This window comes from Hippichthys cyanospilos, chromosome 10, assembly GCF_059441005.1.
Source record: "Hippichthys cyanospilos isolate Australia breed blue-spotted pipefish chromosome 10, RoL_Hcya_1.0, whole genome shotgun sequence".
Taxonomy (NCBI): Eukaryota; Metazoa; Chordata; class Actinopteri; order Syngnathiformes; family Syngnathidae; genus Hippichthys; species Hippichthys cyanospilos.
The window spans coordinates 21,987,537-22,005,559 of NC_142378.1; the positions used below are offsets into that span (position 1 = coordinate 21,987,537).

The 18,023-nt window shown below is 40.3% G+C and overlaps 1 protein-coding gene across 6 annotated transcripts in view; it reads right to left on the reverse strand.

Moving 5' to 3' along the window:
* LOC148417531 (uncharacterized) overlaps nucleotides 1-16,491 on the reverse strand; it is a 40,801-nt gene extending 24,310 nt beyond the window's left edge. Inside the window, exons 1-4 of one of the 6 annotated variants that reach the window (XR_015866970.1) lie at nucleotides 9,256-9,563; nucleotides 3,023-3,124; nucleotides 1,693-2,905; nucleotides 812-1,615 (exon numbers count right to left, since the gene is read on the reverse strand). Coding sequence is in view for 1 of the 6 variants with exons in the window: in XM_088425500.1 (XP_088281626.1) it covers nucleotides 9,256-9,290 (35 nt within the window). In the remaining 5 variants the exon portion in view is untranslated. Of the gene's footprint in view, nucleotides 1-811; nucleotides 2,906-3,022; nucleotides 3,125-9,255; nucleotides 9,564-16,255 lie in introns of those variants that run through there. The other 5 variants (XR_015866963.1, XR_015866967.1, XR_015866973.1 and 2 more) reach the window with 5 other exon arrangements.
* Between the last annotated feature and the right edge of the window lie 1,532 nt (nucleotides 16,492-18,023).

An 18,023-nucleotide genomic window follows, 5' to 3' on the forward strand; every position in this document is an offset into this window, starting at 1 on the left:
GATTCTCAAAAAGGAAATGAGCCAGGCCACCAGGAGTCATCGGAGGACCAGATCCTTGGTGCAAGTGTTTTCATTGACCAGCTCTCGGAGAAAGAAAAGGTATGCTTTGCTTTGAATCTGTTTAAACTGTAGGTCTTTTGTTTTACTGTTATAAAAAATAAGCAAAGATACTTTACTCAAAACCAGTTGATTTGAAAGGATTTGCATTTAGTCAACTTGGACATGCATTTAATACATTAATAATTACGTTATACTGTATACTTAAAGTCCAGGCATAATTCATTGTTTTTCATGAAGAATAATGTCATTATTTCTCATCCTTGTAAAGTATGAAGAAAAAAAAAAACGCACTGAAAATGTATAAGTTAGTAGAGCTCAACCTTTAACTCCCACCCCTCCTTTTCTGCTTTCTATTTATTTTATTATAGTTAAAAAGTGTATTATGATTTTAAAGCAGTTTTTTGCATCTTTCGATCTCTTATTCTACTAGGTACACATTTTAGGCTTTTTGGATACATTGTGATTCCACTGTACTATGCCAACGTGTTTTGTACATCTGCATGTTAATTTAATGTTAAAAAGTTGAAGTTGTGAAACAAAGTTATATAAAAAATATACAATATGCTAGACGTTAACACTATAATAGACGGGGTGAAAATCAGCTCACATGGGAGAGAATACATTGCTAAATCATGTTCATTAGTACCTACGTACTTTAGTTGATTATTAAGACTCTTTAAATACTGTTTGTCACGGCGGGGTATGGTGACGTGAGAGAGGCAGAACCAATAAATTGCAGGAGCGCAGGGCGTATTGACTCAAAAGTAAATTGTTTAATAGGTAAAATAAGGCAAGGACAACAATGGCAAAAATGGACAAAGTAGTAAAAACAAGAAGCAAAAAAAAACTTACGGGGTCAGCGACTGGGAGACGGGAATACGAGGCTCGAGGAGGAATGTCTGCAAGGAAACGTGCAGCATGGTATGTAGAAACAATGACCTGACAACTAGCTCGACACATACAGGAACTTGTAAAGAGACACAAAAAATAATTAAGACAACGCGAAACACCTGGATGGAAGACAAGAGGCGGGGGAAGCGGGTTAACTGAGACACGAAGAGGAAAGGCAGCCAAGAGGGAAACCTAAACATGAACTAAGAACCTGAACCAAAACTACACGAACCGAGGAAAGCAGCAAACCCAACCAAATCATGACATAACAACCCACCCCCCAAGGAATAGATCCCAGACGTCCCAGAAACAGAAAACAAGAAGCCCAAGCAGGGCGGGCGGAAGGGGGCCCAGAGGAGGGCTCAAACCCTACCCAAAGACAAAGACTGCACGAACTGAAATTGTCCCAAACACCACCACCGTAAAACGAGATGCACCCGGAGGAGCAAGTCCTATTGTCCATAGAGTCTGGTGGGCATCCGGAGCGCCACACGAAGTGAACCCAGCAGGGTGAGCCAGGAGGGCGCCTAGAGTGCCTGAGAAGGCGGGCCCAGCAGCGCAAATCTTGAGGGTGTCCTTGACGCCAGAAGAGGTGGACCTGGTGGCGCGAGTCTGGAGGGCGTCCTTGACGGTGACCCCATGCAGCCATGCAGACAAGGTACCCCTGCGAACTGGCTGATGTCAGGCGGACGCCAGCAGAGGAGGACTCGGCGACCCCAGGCAGCCATGCGGACAAGGTACCGCTGCGAACTGGCTGATGTCGGGCGGATGCAGCAGAAGCGGACCCGGGCGGCGTCGGGCAAACGCGGGCTGGCAGGGTCCCGGGCGGCACCAGCTTAATGCCTACGGGCGGAGGCCCGTGTGGCGCTGGCTGGACGCCTGTAGGCAGAGTCCCGGGCGGCGCCGGCTGAATGCCGGCGGGCGGAGGCTCATGTGGCGCCGGCTGGACCTGAACCCTGGGGGCATGTCACAGAGAGGTGAGATCTGGCGACTGACCTGGGACAAGGGACCGCCGTTAGCAGCCGACTGGCCGTTGTAGTGTGGGTTCGGGAGAGTGTGCCAACGCCGTGGCTGGTGGCTCTGAAGACTGCGGCGGTGCCTTGGCTGGTGGCTCTGTAGACTGCGGCTTTTGTGCTTTGGCTGGCTGCTCGGGAGGTGGTTGCAGCATTGCGGAGGGCTGCTCTGGAGGTGGTTGTAGAGCCTTGGCTAGCGGCTCTGGAGATCGTGGCGGAGCCTTGACGGATGGCGCCGGCTGTCGCTCCATGGCGGGCTGCTCGGGAGGCTGAAGCTTTGATTTCCCCGGCTGCTAGGGACAGACCAGAGAATTTAAGACTGGTAGAGGACTGACTTTAGACAAGGAAGACCACCAAGGGCTGACGGGCTGCTCAGAAACCGGCTGCTGCAGTGGCTTGACGTGGGACTCGGAGGGCTGCTGCAGCGGCGTGACGTGGGACTCGGAGGGCTGCGGCGTGACGTGGAACTCGGAGGGCTGCTGCAGCAGCATTGACATTGGACTCTGAGGGCTGCTGCCACAGCTCGGCCTGAGACTCTGAGGCCGACTGCAATGCTGAGATTAGAAACTCAAAGAGCAGAGGGAGCACCATGACTGAGGGTTTGGAACGTGCTGGCAGCGCCAGGGCTAGAGTCTCAAAACACGGCTGCAGCGGCTCGGAAGGCATCTGCAACGGCTCGGCCGGCGGCTCGGAGGGCCTATGCAGCGGCACGGAGGGCCTCTGCAGAGACTCGGCCTGCGGCTCGGAGGGCATCTGCAGCGGCTAGGCCAGCGGCTCAGCCAGCGGCTCGGAGGGCATCTGCAGCAGCTCGGCCAGCGGCTCGGAGGGCATCTGCAGCGGCTCAGCCAGTGGCTCAGAGGGCATCTGCAGCAGCTCGAAGGGCATGACGAGGGTCTAGGAGGCGTGCTGTGCGCCTGGACGGGGGACACTGAAGGCGTGCCCTGTGAATTGACGGAAGGCTCTGAAAACGTGTGCGGATAGTAGATCTCGGGGGATTTGCGCCTTGCGCAGACTGGGGACCTTTGAAGGCTGGAAAACTCGGGAGGTTTGTAACTTACGTGGGCTAGGGAACTCTGGAGACGTGCGCCTACTAACTGGACACCCAGTGACTAGGCGTCCGGATGCAGGGACCAGGATGTTCAGCAGTGGGGGTTCAGGATCTACGACAGGCATGTCCAAACCCAGTCATCGAGGGCCGCCTATCCGGCATGTTTTGAAAGTTTGAGTGCTTGAATCTGTGACATCATGTGAATGATACAGATTTGGAATTGTTTGAAAAGGTCAAACAATGTAGAAGATACAAGAAAACACTGAAAAATGAGGAATTGTGGGAAAATCTTGAATTGTAGGAAGAGAAAAATGGATACACGAATGGAATAGCGGGAATATGGGGAATCGATTAAAGTTGGAACGGTAGGAATCGGATGAAGAATGGCAAAGATATAGGGGAAAAACTGAAAGAAGTGGAATTGTGGGTAATTTTTGAATTGTGGGTAAAAATGCTTTGGCGGGCATTGGGGGAATTGATTAAAGTTGGAACGGTCGGAATTGGATGAAGAATGGCAAAGATATAAGGGAAAAACAGAAATAGTGGAATTGTGGGTAATTTTTGAAATGTGGGTAAAAATGGATGGGTGGGCATTGGGAGAAACGATTAAAGTTGGAACGGTGGAAATCGCAGCAGGAATGGCAAAGTTACAAGGGAAAAACTGAAAAAGTGGAATTGTGGGTAATTTTTGAACTCTGGGAAGAAAGCGGAAACCACCGTGGAATGGTGGGACTTCGAGGAATCGATTAAAGTTGGAATGGTCGGAATCGAGTGAAGAATGGCAAAGATAAAAGGAAAAAACTGAAAAAGTGGAATTGTGGGTAATTTTTGAATTGTGGGTAAAAATGCATTAGCGGGCATTGGGGGAATCGATTAAAGTTGGAACGAAGGAAATCGCAGCAGGAATGGCTAAAATACAAGGGAAAAACTGAAAAAGTGGAATTGTGGGTAATTTTTGAACTCTGGGAAGAAAGCGGATACCACCGTGGAATGGTGGGACTTCGAGGAATCGATTAAAGTTGGAATGGTCGGAATCGAGTGAAGAATGGCAAAGATATAAGGAAAAAACTGAAAAAGTGGAATTGTGGGTAATTTTTGAATTGTACGTAAAAATGCATTGGCGGGCGTTGGGGGAATTGAATAAAGTTGGAACGGTCGGAATTGGATGAAGAATGGCAAAGATATAAGGGAAAAACTGAAAAAAGTGGAATTGTGGGTAATTTTTGAATTCTGGGAAGAAAGCGGATACCACCATGGAATGGCGGGACTTGGGGGAATCGATTAAAGTTAGAATGGTCGGAATCGGATGAAGAATGGCAAAGATATAAGGGAAAAACTGAAAAAACGGAATTGTGGGTCATTTTTGAATTGTGGGTAAAAATGGATGGGCGGGCATTGGGGGAATCGATTAAAGTTGGAACAGTGGAAATCGCAGCAGGAATGTCAAAGATACAAGGGAAAAACTGAAAGTGGGATTGTGGGTAGTTTTTGAATTCTGGGAAAAAGAAAAAGGATATCACCATGAAATGGCAGGACTCAGGGGAATCGTTTAAAGTTGGAACGGTAGGAATCGGATGAAGATATCGGATCAGATATCCAAGATGGCCACCCCTGAGGTTTGATGGGAAATGGAGTCTCAGTGTATGTGGGCAAGTGTCCAAGATGGCCACCTGACGACCCCATGGGAAATGGAGTACTTTGACTACCTCAACAGTAGTCACCAAAGGCCAAACGCCCACACAATGAATGACCTCATTGAAAATGAATTGGTTCATTAAAGGTACAGTGTGTGGAATTGTGGTGCAACTTTGAATTCTGGTAAGAGGTAAACGAGTACACCAATGAATTGGCGGGGATGAATGGAATCATATAAAGTTAGAACGGTGGGAATCGGATGAAGAATGGCAAAGACAGAAGGTTACAATGTTTTGGCGAGAACAATTAACTGAGGAATTATGGGTAAAAAAATGGGAAAAACTATAAATTGTTGGTGCGGGGGTGTTCTTGGCAATCTAACCCAGAATGGGAAACACCTAAAGTTGGAATGATAAGTATAGGTCGGACGCAAATGGAGATATCACAAGAGGAAACAAAAAAAATTGCATTTTTCGCGAGTTTTAGGGGGCTACTACTTATGCAAAACAGATGCATTGTGGGTAAATGACACCCTGAGGTCATAGGCAGGGTCAAGATGAACGGTTAAACGCTGAGTCAAACTGAATCGGACAAACACCTGTAGTCATTAAAGTGAAAAAAACAACAATTTTTTGAATTTTGTAAAATATCACAAAATTTCAAAAAGTAAGAAAAAAGTACACTTAAAGTTCAAATTCTGAATTTTGGGGGATTATAATTATTAGTTTGGATGTTCAACATTAGGAGAGTGTTGTTTTTATTGTTCTGAGTTAACCAAGATGGCCGCCATCCTGGGTGGAAGTTGGGCTGAGCGCTCAAGAGATGTCTGATCAGATATCCAAGATGGCCGCCCCTGAGGGTTGATGGGAAATGGAGTCTCAGTGTATGTGGGCAAGTGTCCAAGATGGCCGCTTGACGACCCCTTGGGAAACGGAGTACTTTGTCTTCCTAACCAGCAGTCACCGAAGGCGAAACGCCCACACAATGAATGACCTCATTGAAAATGAATTGGTTTATTAAAGGTACAGTGTGTGGAATTGTGACAAAATTTTTAATTTTGAGAAGAGGTAAATGGATACACGAATGGAATGGCGGGCATCAGTGGAATCGATTAAAGTTGGAACGGTGGGAATCGGAGCAGGAATGGCCGAGATAGAACGTTACAAAGTTTTGTTTCCCATGGGGTCGTCAGGTGGCCATCTTGGACACTTGCCCACATACACTGAGACTCCATTTCCCATCAAACCTCAGGGGTGGCCATCTTGGATATCTGATCCGATATCTTCATCCGATTCCTACCGTTCCAACTTTAAACGATTCCCCTGAGTCCTGCCATTTCATGGTGATATCCTTTTTCTTTTTCCCAGAATTCAAAAACTACCCACAATCCCACTTTCAGTTTTTCCCTTGTATCTTTGTCATTCCTGCTGCGATTTCCACTGTTCCAACTTTAATCGATTCCCCCAATGCCCGCCCATCCATTTTTACCCACAATTCAAAAATGACCCACAATTCCGTTTTTTCAGTTTTTCCCTTATCTCTTTGCCATTCTTCATCCGATTCCGACCATTCTAACTTTAATCGATTCCCCCAAGTCCCGCCATTCCATGGTGGTATCCGCTTTCTTCCCAGAATTCAAAAATTACCCACAATTCCACTTTTTTCAGTTTTTCCCTTATATCTTTGCCATTCTTCATCCAATTCCGACCGTTCCAACTTTATTCAATTCCCCCAACGCCCGCCAATGCATTTTTACCCACAATTCAAAAATTACCCACAATTCCACTTTTTCAGTTTTTTCCTTTTATCTTTGCCATTCTTCACTCGATTCCGACCATTCCAACTTTAATCGATTCCTCGAAGTCCCACCATTCCACGGTGGTATCCGCTTTCTTCCCAGAGTTCAAAAATTACCCACAATTCCACTTTTTCAGTTTTTCCCTTGTATTTTAGCCATTCCTGCTGCGATTTCCTTCGTTCCAACTTTAATCGATTCCCCCAATGCCCGCTAATGCATTTTTACCCACAATTCAAAAATTACCCACAATTCCACTTTTTCAGTTTTTTCCTTTTATCTTTGCCATTCTTCACTCGATTCCGACCATTCCAACTTTAATCGATTCCTCGAAGTCCCACCATTCCACGGTGGTTTCCGCTTTCTTCCCAGAGTTCAAAAATTACCCACAATTCCACTTTTTCAGTTTTTCCCTTGTAACTTTGCCATTCCTGCTGCGATTTCCACCGTTCCAACTTTAATCGTTTCTCCCAATGCCCACCCATCCATTTTTACCCACATTTCAAAAATTACCCACAATTCCACTATTTCTGTTTTTCCCTTATATCTTTGCCATTCTTCATCCAATTCCGACCGTTCCAACTTTAATCAATTCCCCCAATGCCCGCCAAAGCATTTTTACCCACAATTCAAAAATTACCCACAATTCCACTTCTTTCAGTTTTTCCCCTATATCTTTGCCATTCTTCATCCGATTCCTACCGTTCCAACTTTAATCGATTCCCCATATTCCCGCTATTCCATTCGTGTATCCATTTTTCTCTTCCTACAATTCAAGATTTTCCCACAATTCCTCATTTTTCAGTGTTTTCTTGTATCTTCTACATTGTTTGACCTTTTCAAACAATTCCAAATCTGTATCATTCACATGATGTCACAGATTCAAGCACTCAAACTTTCAACATCACTCTAGCGTTCAGCACCGCTACCTTCAAAGGTTACACCTTCACACGCAATTTCTTCAGGAATTGCATATTTTCTAGTTGGGGAATGTATTAACTGATTAATGTGAGTGTGAAGTGGAGAAGCTTCAAATAAAAAATATTAAATCCGCCACTGGGAATGAATTTTGAATTGTTATTCGTGAAAAATATGGAATTATGGGAAAATATTGAAAATTATTAACTGTTACAATCGTGGGAATGAACCATAAGGCGAAATGTATGAGTTAAATGTTATGAATATGAAATAGGAAAGCTCAAAATGTGAAATGTTTAATCTCCCATTGGAAATGAATTATGAATTTTTGAAGGATGAAAAATATGGAATTGTGGGAAAATATTGGAATGTATTAATTACTGGAATGATGGGAAGGTTTCCTAAAACGAGATGAATGAGTTAAATATTGAAAATATGAAATGAGAAAGCTGTAAATATGAAATGTAATATCATCCAATGTAAGTCAATGGGCCGAAATCCCATAGACTTAACATTGGGCCGTTTTTGGGGTACAAAACAGGGAATTGTGGGAAAATTATGAATAGTTAGAATTACAAAAATGGAAACGCCCTTCGGGCGCATAATTGGAATGATATGAAATTGGAATGGTGTAAATATGAAATGTAATATCATCCAATGTAAGTCAATGGGCCGAAATCCCATAGACTTAACATTGGGCCGTTTTTGGGGTACAAAACAGGGAATTGTGGGAAAATTATGAATAGTTAGAATTACAAAAATGGAAACGCCCTTCGGGCGCATAATTGGAATGATATGAAATTGGAATGGTGTGAATCGGATAAATTGGGAATGAGTTGAAACTCGTCGAAAAACAGGCAGAATAAGAAGAATAATAATCATAAAGAAAATGGCCGAGCACAATAACATATGTGTGAAGGTTCCACCTTCACACAATTATCTTTTTCTGCATGTGTACGCAGGTAATGATTTTTATACAGCATTTTTAAATGCGCCTAATTTTTAGCACCTTTGATTTCTTCATCAATGCAGTTCCAAAGATTTACACCTTATCTTGTCACACACACGCATTCTTTAATGTGATTCGGGAGTAGGTTTTTGAATTCATTTTTCTCCTCAAATTATACATTCCTTCTCTTGTGCAGAACATTTTTTGCATGTTGGCAGGGAGTAAATTGTTGTGTGTCTTGAACATAAACTACTTGATTTAAATGTTATGAGGTCCTTGAACTTTAATGTTTTAACTGAAGAAAGAGGACATTTGTATGATCTCACAGAACTACTAATTCGTATTGTTTTCGTTTGTATTATGTACTGTATAATTATTCAATATTGCTCTTATATGTATTTCCCCTCTACCTTTACAAAGTTAAATGTGGTGACATCAGTGAGCTGAGCAATAGATTATAAGTAGTGCCTTCTTATCAAGATAATATTTGGATTTATACATCAAAGCCACAATCTTAGCTATTTTGCTCTTAACTTTAATGATATGCGGTCCCCAAGACATTCTATCATAAAAAAATGTGTATACATGGACTCTTTAAATTTCAACGTCCTCGATCATAGTATGTGATTGTATATTCATATTTTCCTTACCTTACCAAAGAACATAATCTTGGTTTTTAATATATTTAGTGACAATTTATTTCAGAAAACCAATTTTGTAGCTTGCATAATTCATGTGTGGTTTCTGTAATAAGTTTTTCAAGATTTTCACATTAGTGCATGATTGTAGTATTGTCTGCAAACAAGATACATTTTAATTTTTCAGACGCCAAATACATATCGCCAAATATATAACATTAATATATAAATTACCTGCTAATAGCTGTTATTATGTCATACTGTGAACGATGAAACCGAAGTGTTTACAGATTCAAAGCAAAGCGTACCTTTTCTTTCTCCAAAAGCTGGTCAATGAAAACATTTGCGCCGAGAATCTGGTCCCATGATGGCTGTCCTAGTGGCCAGGCGCATTTCCTTTTCCTTTTTGAGAATCGCAACCTGCATTTGTTTTCCGCCCAGTGTGTGTTTGTTGTGGCATTTGCAGCTCGTTTTCACCCTGTGTGTGTTTCCGTTTTGGTAAATGTGTTTCCGTCTAAGTGCCATTTGTAGCGCTTTTTTACTGGTGTGTGAGTGTGTGTGCGTGCGTGCGTGTGTGTGTGTGTGCGTGTGTGTGTTGTGCCATTTGCAGCGCGTTTTCCCTAGTCGGCCAGGGTAGAAATGTGCCACAGATATGACGTATTGCCATCTAGGGGCTTTGAGGTAAAACAGTGGCTAGTCTGATTAGCATTGCAAAAAGAAAGCAAGTTGATCGAAATTTGCTTTGAATGATCAACATTTGTAAAGTCATTTTAAAGTGGTAATCCTTCTTTCTTTTCTGGAATCTTTGGAGGGTTAAAACTGCTTACTTCAGGGGTGTAAAACTCATCTTCATTGTGGGACTGTTATTGTTTCTGTCAGAGAGCTGGAATGAATATGAAGTCAAATACTTTTGAAGTGAACTGGCAAGTTTGGTATTTTAGTCAGAAACTTGAAGTTTATTCATCATTTCATGAGCCACATACAGTATAATGATATGGTGGGCAGGATCTTCCCCCTTGCCTTGAGTTTGACACCTGAGTGGTCTTATCAGATGTTTTGTTGTTTACGCAAAATCGATGATCAGTTATAATGACATAATTTGATCGACTCGTCAGTCATCGATCGGATGCACAATATAAAGCATTACAGCAAACATGATCTCATTTCACTCCAGGAATGTTCTGTGCTGTTGCTGTCAATTATCCAAGGTTTCTTGGAAGAGAAGCAGATTTTTTTTCCATTTTTTTTTCTGTATATTGAATATTTATCAACGTTATTGGAATTTTTTTCTGACGGGCCTTAACCATTATAATTTCTTCTCGATGGATTTCAACAGCTGTAATTTAGACAAATGAGTCATTTAAGTACATTGGATAAATTGGTCCCTGTTGACTGAATCAGTGAGGTTATCTTTTTTTTTTTTTTTGCCATGACAATCACAGATGCATCCTTCTCCCTTATTGGTCCTGGACAACGCTTTTAACCTCAGCTATCCCTTCATAAACGACAGGATAAGTACCCAAAAGCACATTACTCAGAGCCCCCCTCCTTCCTTGCTCATGAATGGAAAAATGTGAATTATGTGATACCGGTCACTTTAGGACAGTGTTTCTCAACTATATTTTGCCCGGCCCCCTCTTTCAACTTTTTTCAGAAGTTGCTCACCGTGGTCCAAAGCCTACTCAGGGAGTTTGTGTGAATGCTCAGGCGCATTGAAAATTAGAGGGGACATTGGTGATGACTCATCATTAACATGACTCATCATTAACATGAATTTGAATGTTGATTAATTCTGAACATATATATATATATATATATATATATATATATATATATATATATATATATATATATATATATATATATATATATATATATAATTACACTGTACGATGGGTGGATGGATGGACTGACGAACGAACAGATGCACGGATAGATAGACAGTAAACAAGAGTAGTGCAACTCCAAATTGGAACTGTGGACATCGGATATGTTCCTCTGTCCTGGTATGATTTTGATCTCAAAAGATCTCAGGCATTCTGACTGTCATTTCACACTTATTTTAACAAGTAAATACATAAAGAGACACAAGAATCAGACTTGAAAGCACACTTTCATAAAGCCTTAGCCAATTGATTCCACACAGCCAAACAGCTGCAGAGGAAATTTCCCTGACTGCTCCAATCCTGTCTGAACCTGTGTATGGGTGGGTCGCTATTGCTGAGCAGAGTGGCCGCATTGTCCGAAGGCCTTAGACAGAGTTGGGAAGTGGTACACTCGCTAAATTTCCCTGAAACTGCTGCCACGGTATGGCAAAGGAATGCGGGTGGCATGGGTCAATGGCACCCCACGTCGGGACATTCCCAAGATGCCCCAGCCTCGCCAGACACCGGGGGGATGAGGTGAGGACTGCTTCAGAGAAGTGAAGGGAAGGCTTTGCACAGGAAATACTAGTAGAAGAGCAAAATTTGATGTAAAATAAAACTGGTTGTCCTCATTTGAACTCAAAGGGTGGCACAGAGACACACAGTACTGGACACAGACACACTTTAAGTGTTGCAGCACATTGAATAATGAGCCGCATGCTGCTTCATCAAGACTAACGCAAAAGACTTTATTATCTGATCATCTGCAGCAGTCTGTGGCAGGACATTTCTATTAAGTCCAAATCTAAGGATGGAGTGTGGTAGGCGCTGTCAACCTGTGACCTGTTCTTATGAATGTCACGGAGTCAATATTGGACGTAAGTCCCAGACACAAGACCAAAGTTGTTACAGCACAAATGAGCACCTGTGAATATTCTCTCCCAAATCCCAGCAAAAGCAGAGTGGTTTTGTCAATTGTCACGATATGTCATGGCTTAGTTATGTAATATTTTAAAGCTTTTTCTTTTCACATGTCTTATTTTTATTGGATTACGGTTGTTTTATTGTCTTGCACTACAATGAATACTCAAAACAGTTAAGTTACATGCGGTATCTTAAGTACTATACTATACTGGTCAAATAATTGAATACCCCCTCTTATTCAGGTTTTGTTTCACTACTTAAATATTTCTAGATTGATGTCTAGATTGATTCATGTCTGACTCATTTAATTGTGGAACAATATTTGTCGCGGTATTTCTAGGTGTATTTTATTCCGCAGCGTCAGAAGACAGATCCTGTAACATCACTGTATTGTTTCTGACGTCTGCTGGTGAATTGTGTCACTAATGTTAATGTGCATCTGTAAAAAATTTTTAAAAATTAAAACATAATTCATTTTGCAAAGAAAATAGAAGTTGCTTCATCTTCCAAAATTGAAGTTGCTTCGTCTTCCAAATTATTTTATTTTGAAAAGACAACTGTAATGTTACTGTCACAGCATTTAAAAAGCATTGTTTTAAATATATTTTATAAATTAAAAACAATCCAAAAAACATTAAAATCTCAATAGCCCCAGAAGCCCCTTCACACACACCCAGGGGTGAGAACCACGGACAAAACTTGATGACTCGTGAAATCGTTCTCTGAATTGTCCTCTTTCTTGTTCCTTTTTTCAAACGTTAGTTTGACCAAATTCTAAACAGCATACAGCAAATTATTAACATTAATAGAGAAAAGGCTGTACTGCGATGATACTTTTCATCAAGATTTGATCAAATTTGTAGCTTCTCCGAAAGCTGGTCAATTACAGCAGCTTCTGAACAGGCCTTCCCGACAGATAGGGTCTTGGTTTACTGATCTCGTAGCGCTCCCTAGTGGCTTTTCCGTTGAAACGTTTGCAACATTTTAACCCCTTATAAGGAGGTGTTTTGACAAATAATGTGATGTTGTTTTTGCATTTGTGCTGTATTTTGTGATTTTGCTTTACTTTGTTCTTATGAATGCAGCACATATTACTTGCAGCGTATATATTTTAGTGTTTTTGCTTATTTTTTATTACACTTGTGTGTATTATTATTTCTTGTGTGTTGTCGGGTGAAGTTTTGTTACTTACAACGTTTTTGTTTAGGGAGGCCTAAACAGTGGAAACCTGACAGTATGGCACAGAAGACTCCATGTAATTGTTTTTTGTTTCCAAGTCACCTGTAAACTTCACTGACTATGAATTTTAGCTGGTGTAAAGTTCATATTCTATTTTTTCCAATTATTAATTTCCACTTTTCCAAGTCACATGCAAGCTTTACTTACTATGATTTTTAGCTGGTGTAAAGTTCATATTCTATTTTTTTCCAATTATTAATTTCCACTCATATTCTATTACCTCAGGGTTCAGTTTTTTAAAAGGCCTCCTGATAGTAAAAGCTGTAAAAAGGAAAACAAAAATCATGAAAAAGTGGGGATGTTTGGTTTCAGTTCGCTGCAAAATGGTCAACAAAACTGATATTTTGGTAAAGTGTGAAACTATCATGACACATCACACTGTTCTTTATGACATTTATGTCTAAAAGTGCTGATCTTAACAAAGTGTGGTAAATTTATCTTGCACAAAGTTTGACTGTTAAATCCAATTCTATATATCAATTACTTTCTGCAAAGTTGTTCAATCTTTCTTTCTTTCTTTTAAATGCTCGGAGTTTATAAAACAATACACAAAGCCGTGTTTCTCTTTGCTAAAGAGGGAAGAACAGGTCTAGTCCACTTACAGCTGTATCTGGCCTGCTCATGGCACAGAACATTCTGCTGGAGTTGCTCGCTCACTTAGCAAACAGATTTAACAGGGATCTTTTGTGTATTACTGATCCTGCTTGTCATTTGATCTGTTTTCATGACCCAAGTATATCCATTCACCTATTTTCTATAGCCGCTTATCCCAGCAGTCTTCGGGCAATAGGGGGAGATACTCTGAACTGGTTGCCAGCCAATCACGGCACACAAATATGAGCGCCCACTCACAAACACACTTAAGAGCAATTTGGAGTTTCACCTGCCATGTATGTTTTTGGGATTGTGGAATGAAATATGGAGAGTGGAATACAGTATCCCAATAATTTACTGCTATTTACGTGGAGTACTAAAACCACGTCGAGCCAATCAGGAATTGACTATTGACTGATCTCAAAGACTGTTGACAAAAACAATATTGAAGTGGACATACATTCTACTCCTCTCACAGTTCATAAAGCCATATACGTACATTAAAACAAATTTCTAATCTTGAATTGGTGTTCTTTGCTCAACTCTCCTTGGTAAGGATTTAATTCTGACTCAGTCAGCAGATGAGGCAACTTTTTTTTTTTTTTTAATAAAAGTGAACTCCCTATTGCCTTTGAAGAAAAAAAATCTGTCCGCTTTTACGCCTCGCGTTGGTGTGAAAGCAGCATTATGCTTGAATGTTAACAAATGTGATCTTTTAGCTATTAAGAATTGTGATTAATCTAAATTGTATAGCATCCTCATAAAAAAACAAGTAAAATATTTTGGTATTTTAATTACTAAAGATCCAAGTCTGAGCTGCTACCCCAATGTTACCCAAATTTAAAAAAATAAATATCCTAACAAGTTCAACCAATGACTCCAAGGAGATCTGTCATGGAGGGGTAGACTCCTACACACCAAATCAGTGGCTTGCATATGAGGCTGTGGCATTACATGGCAATAGGAAGATACTTCATAAAAACTAACAAAATACACTGTAATTTTATTTGGAAAAAAAACCCATTACTTGACAAACAAATATTCTAAACCCTTTAAAAAAAACAGTGGTCCTAATGTTTTGGATTTTCTTTCTTTGAATATCACTTTCATGATCAATTGATAAACCAAGTTTATCATAACCCCTCTTCAATTCTGGAAAACGATTCCTTTCCATATCTTGTCAAAGCTTGACAGTTTTGACCTTTCTTGTTTGCAACATGACACTGAAAAAAATCCTTGTGAAGGTTTCAGCTTTTCATTGCCAGGCATTTCTTTCTACAGACCTAATCTAATTTCTCTCCTCGTGATTATTTGATAGGAAATTACAGACATTCTTTGCATAACACACATCTATTTTTTGTGATCTTTATATCAAAACAAAATCTTTGGGTAGATAACTTGTTCACTAATGACGGCCTTTTATTCACATATGGGGATTTTCCTAAAGACATTTCGCACCTCAGTGTCTTCTCGTGGTTTTGCAAAATATTTGGGGCCATCCCTTCTGGTGTGTGTATTCTTTTCAAAAGTAAAAACAACAACAACAACAAAAGAGTAGATAAATATAAAACTGTTTTGTTAACTCCAATGTTATCACACTTAAGTAGTGAACCTAAGAGCACGCACAGGTAAAAGGTCTAACTGCCGTTTTATTTATGTACAAGAGAGTACAAACTGTGTGTGGTGCAGGAAGCAGGCAGGCCGAATTGAACCGGAGCTTTCTGGCAGTCAGGGAAAACCAGCGGAAGCTTGGATAGCCATGTGGGACACTACCTAGTGTTATTCCTCACTGGAATATGCTTGTGAATGAGATATCATGGAATAAGTTATGGTTTCTACCTAATAAATACTTCATAACAAACAAGGTTATAGAAATATCTTTTACATAATCCATAAATTCTATCCAGAAGTAAAAAAGATACCTTTTTTGCCTTGTTTCTGTACTTAGCTATATTTCTTCTTAGTTTCTGCAAAATAATTGTGTTTTTTTTGTGAATTTATGAGAAACGAGGCTGACAAAGTGGCACTCATAAACAAGGGTGGTGTTTGCCTTTGGCAGAGAATATTCCTTGCACCGGCCCAAAGACATTAAAATTGTCACTGAAGTTCCGCTTCTCTTAAAAACTAGACTGATTGTCCTGCATGCCTACATGACTGAGTTCTTATAAAGATTTTTTTGTCTTGTACTATAAATAAAAAGAAAAGCCTTTTGTTCTCTTTTAAATGCTTTTAATTGTTGTATTTCTAATCACACACTGTCTAAGTAATTGACTTGCCTATCATTCCAAATGCATTTGAAGTATTTTTTCTTTTTAATTTAGTATAGTGATAATTTTAAATCTTTAAGATATTAAACAATCTGTTTACTGAAATGATTTTTTTCAGGTTAAAATAAAAGTTTTTGATATTACACTGACAAAAAAAGTCCATGAAAAATCAAATAAAATATTAAAATATTGAAAAAATAGAAATGTTATTATCAATTCAAAAATTATTTAATTCATTTTTACAATGAAGCCTGAATAGTTTGTTACATGAACACCAATTGAATATTTTAAAATTGATTGAAGCCTGATCATTAGCTGTGAGTTATCACTTCAATACTTTTTAAGTTAGGCTCTGTAAACTTTTTTCAAAGTGTGTTTAAATTAGGGTCCACAAGATCTACCTACGTACAGCAGCTTACCCGACAATGAGTTTGAGGATGTGTCAGGTTCCCGCCTCACTGTGCTTTCCCATTTTTTTTGCAGCTGCGGAGAAGGTGACTTTGAGGGTGCGGAGCCTCCGAATCCACACCTGATATCCGTTTGCCATTATGGGTTTTTTAAGTGCGGCCAGGACAGGGATACGACCCCAGATTATTTTACGCCACTGGCTGTGTTACTCCGTGCCTTGGTTCCTCCTGAGACTTTTGCAGTTTCCTTCTCGAGTTTTTGTTCTTTGTTAACACTTCTCTCTTTCGAGCGTTTTTGAGTATTCTTTGCTACTTTGCGTCATTTCCCTGTCTGGCTCCATTTCCCTGTCATGTGTTAGACTTAATAACATACTCATTTTCGCTATGTCTCTTTTTGTTGTACTTTTCTTGTGTTTCTGTTGGACTTCAGATTACAAAAAAAAAAAAAAAATCATAATTTTCTCAGTTTTGCTTTTGTTAAAGGGAAGAAAACTTCCTTCCATCCAAGACCAGATGCCCCTAAGGCAGTCTAATAGAATCTCAACATAGGATCGGTCATTTATTTTTAATGGCAGATACTGTAGATCTGTACATCATCAGCAAAACAATGGAATGATACATTGTGTTTTCTGAAAATAGATCCTAAAGGTAACATATCAATGGAAAAAAAGGAGAGATGCCAAAATAGAACCCTGGGGCATGCCATAGCTCAAAGGGGAAATGTCCGAGGAATATTGTACCAACTGGACAGAGAAGCTCCTGTGTGAGAGGTAGGATTGAAACCATTTCAGAACAGTACCATCAATGCCCACAAAAGTGTTTAAGTGTGACAGTAGAAATTTATGATCAACTGTATCGAAAGCAGCTGACAGATCCAGAAAACCAAGGCCGCATAAATACCGTCAACTGATGAGTCAACTGTTAAAAAGAGATCATTTAAATCAGGGGTCTCAAACTCCAGTCTTCGAGGGCCGCAATCCTGTAAGTTTTTGATGCTTCTGTCATCTGAAGAAGCTTGAAAATGAGCGTAATCATTTGAATCGGGTGTGTTTAAGAGAGCAGTATGAAAAACATGCATGTTTGCGGCCCTCAAAGACTGGAGTTTGAGACCCCTGAATTTTAAATTCTTAAAAGCGTTGTTTCTGTGCTACGGTGCAGCTGAAAACCAGGTTGGAAATTTTAACAAACACCATTCACTTCACTAAAAGACTGTAGTTGGTCAGTTGGTCATGCACCACCTTCTACAGGACTTAAGAACGAAATGGAACCTTTGAGATGGGCCTATAGTTAGATAACATTGTGGGATCAAGGTTATGTTTTTTGATAAAGGGCTAGATCACAGCAAGTTAAATGCAGTTGGAATACAGCCACTTATCAAAGATACATTTATCAAGTCTAAAACACAGGGCCCACCGGTGTGAATACCATCCTTAAAAAGACAAGGAGAACTGATGTCCCAAGAACATTAGGAAGGCCTAAGCTGCTGTACTATATCAGTTAAGACCGAAAGAGGCACTTGTTTAAAGCACTCAAAAATACTAGGGCAAATAGGAGAGGCAGCAGAATCTGATATAGTTTGCCATGCAGAATACCTAATATTAAAAAATCTTGTCACTAAAAAACTTTGACTAGTCTTCACAAAGTTTATGTGAAGGAACAACACCATTTTGGTTGCTGAGGTTTAAGAGGGTATTCATTTTTTTAAAAATACACTGGGGTTTATGGCTGTTGACTGACACAAGATTGGAGAGAAAATGTCGTTTAGCAGTTTCAACAGCTT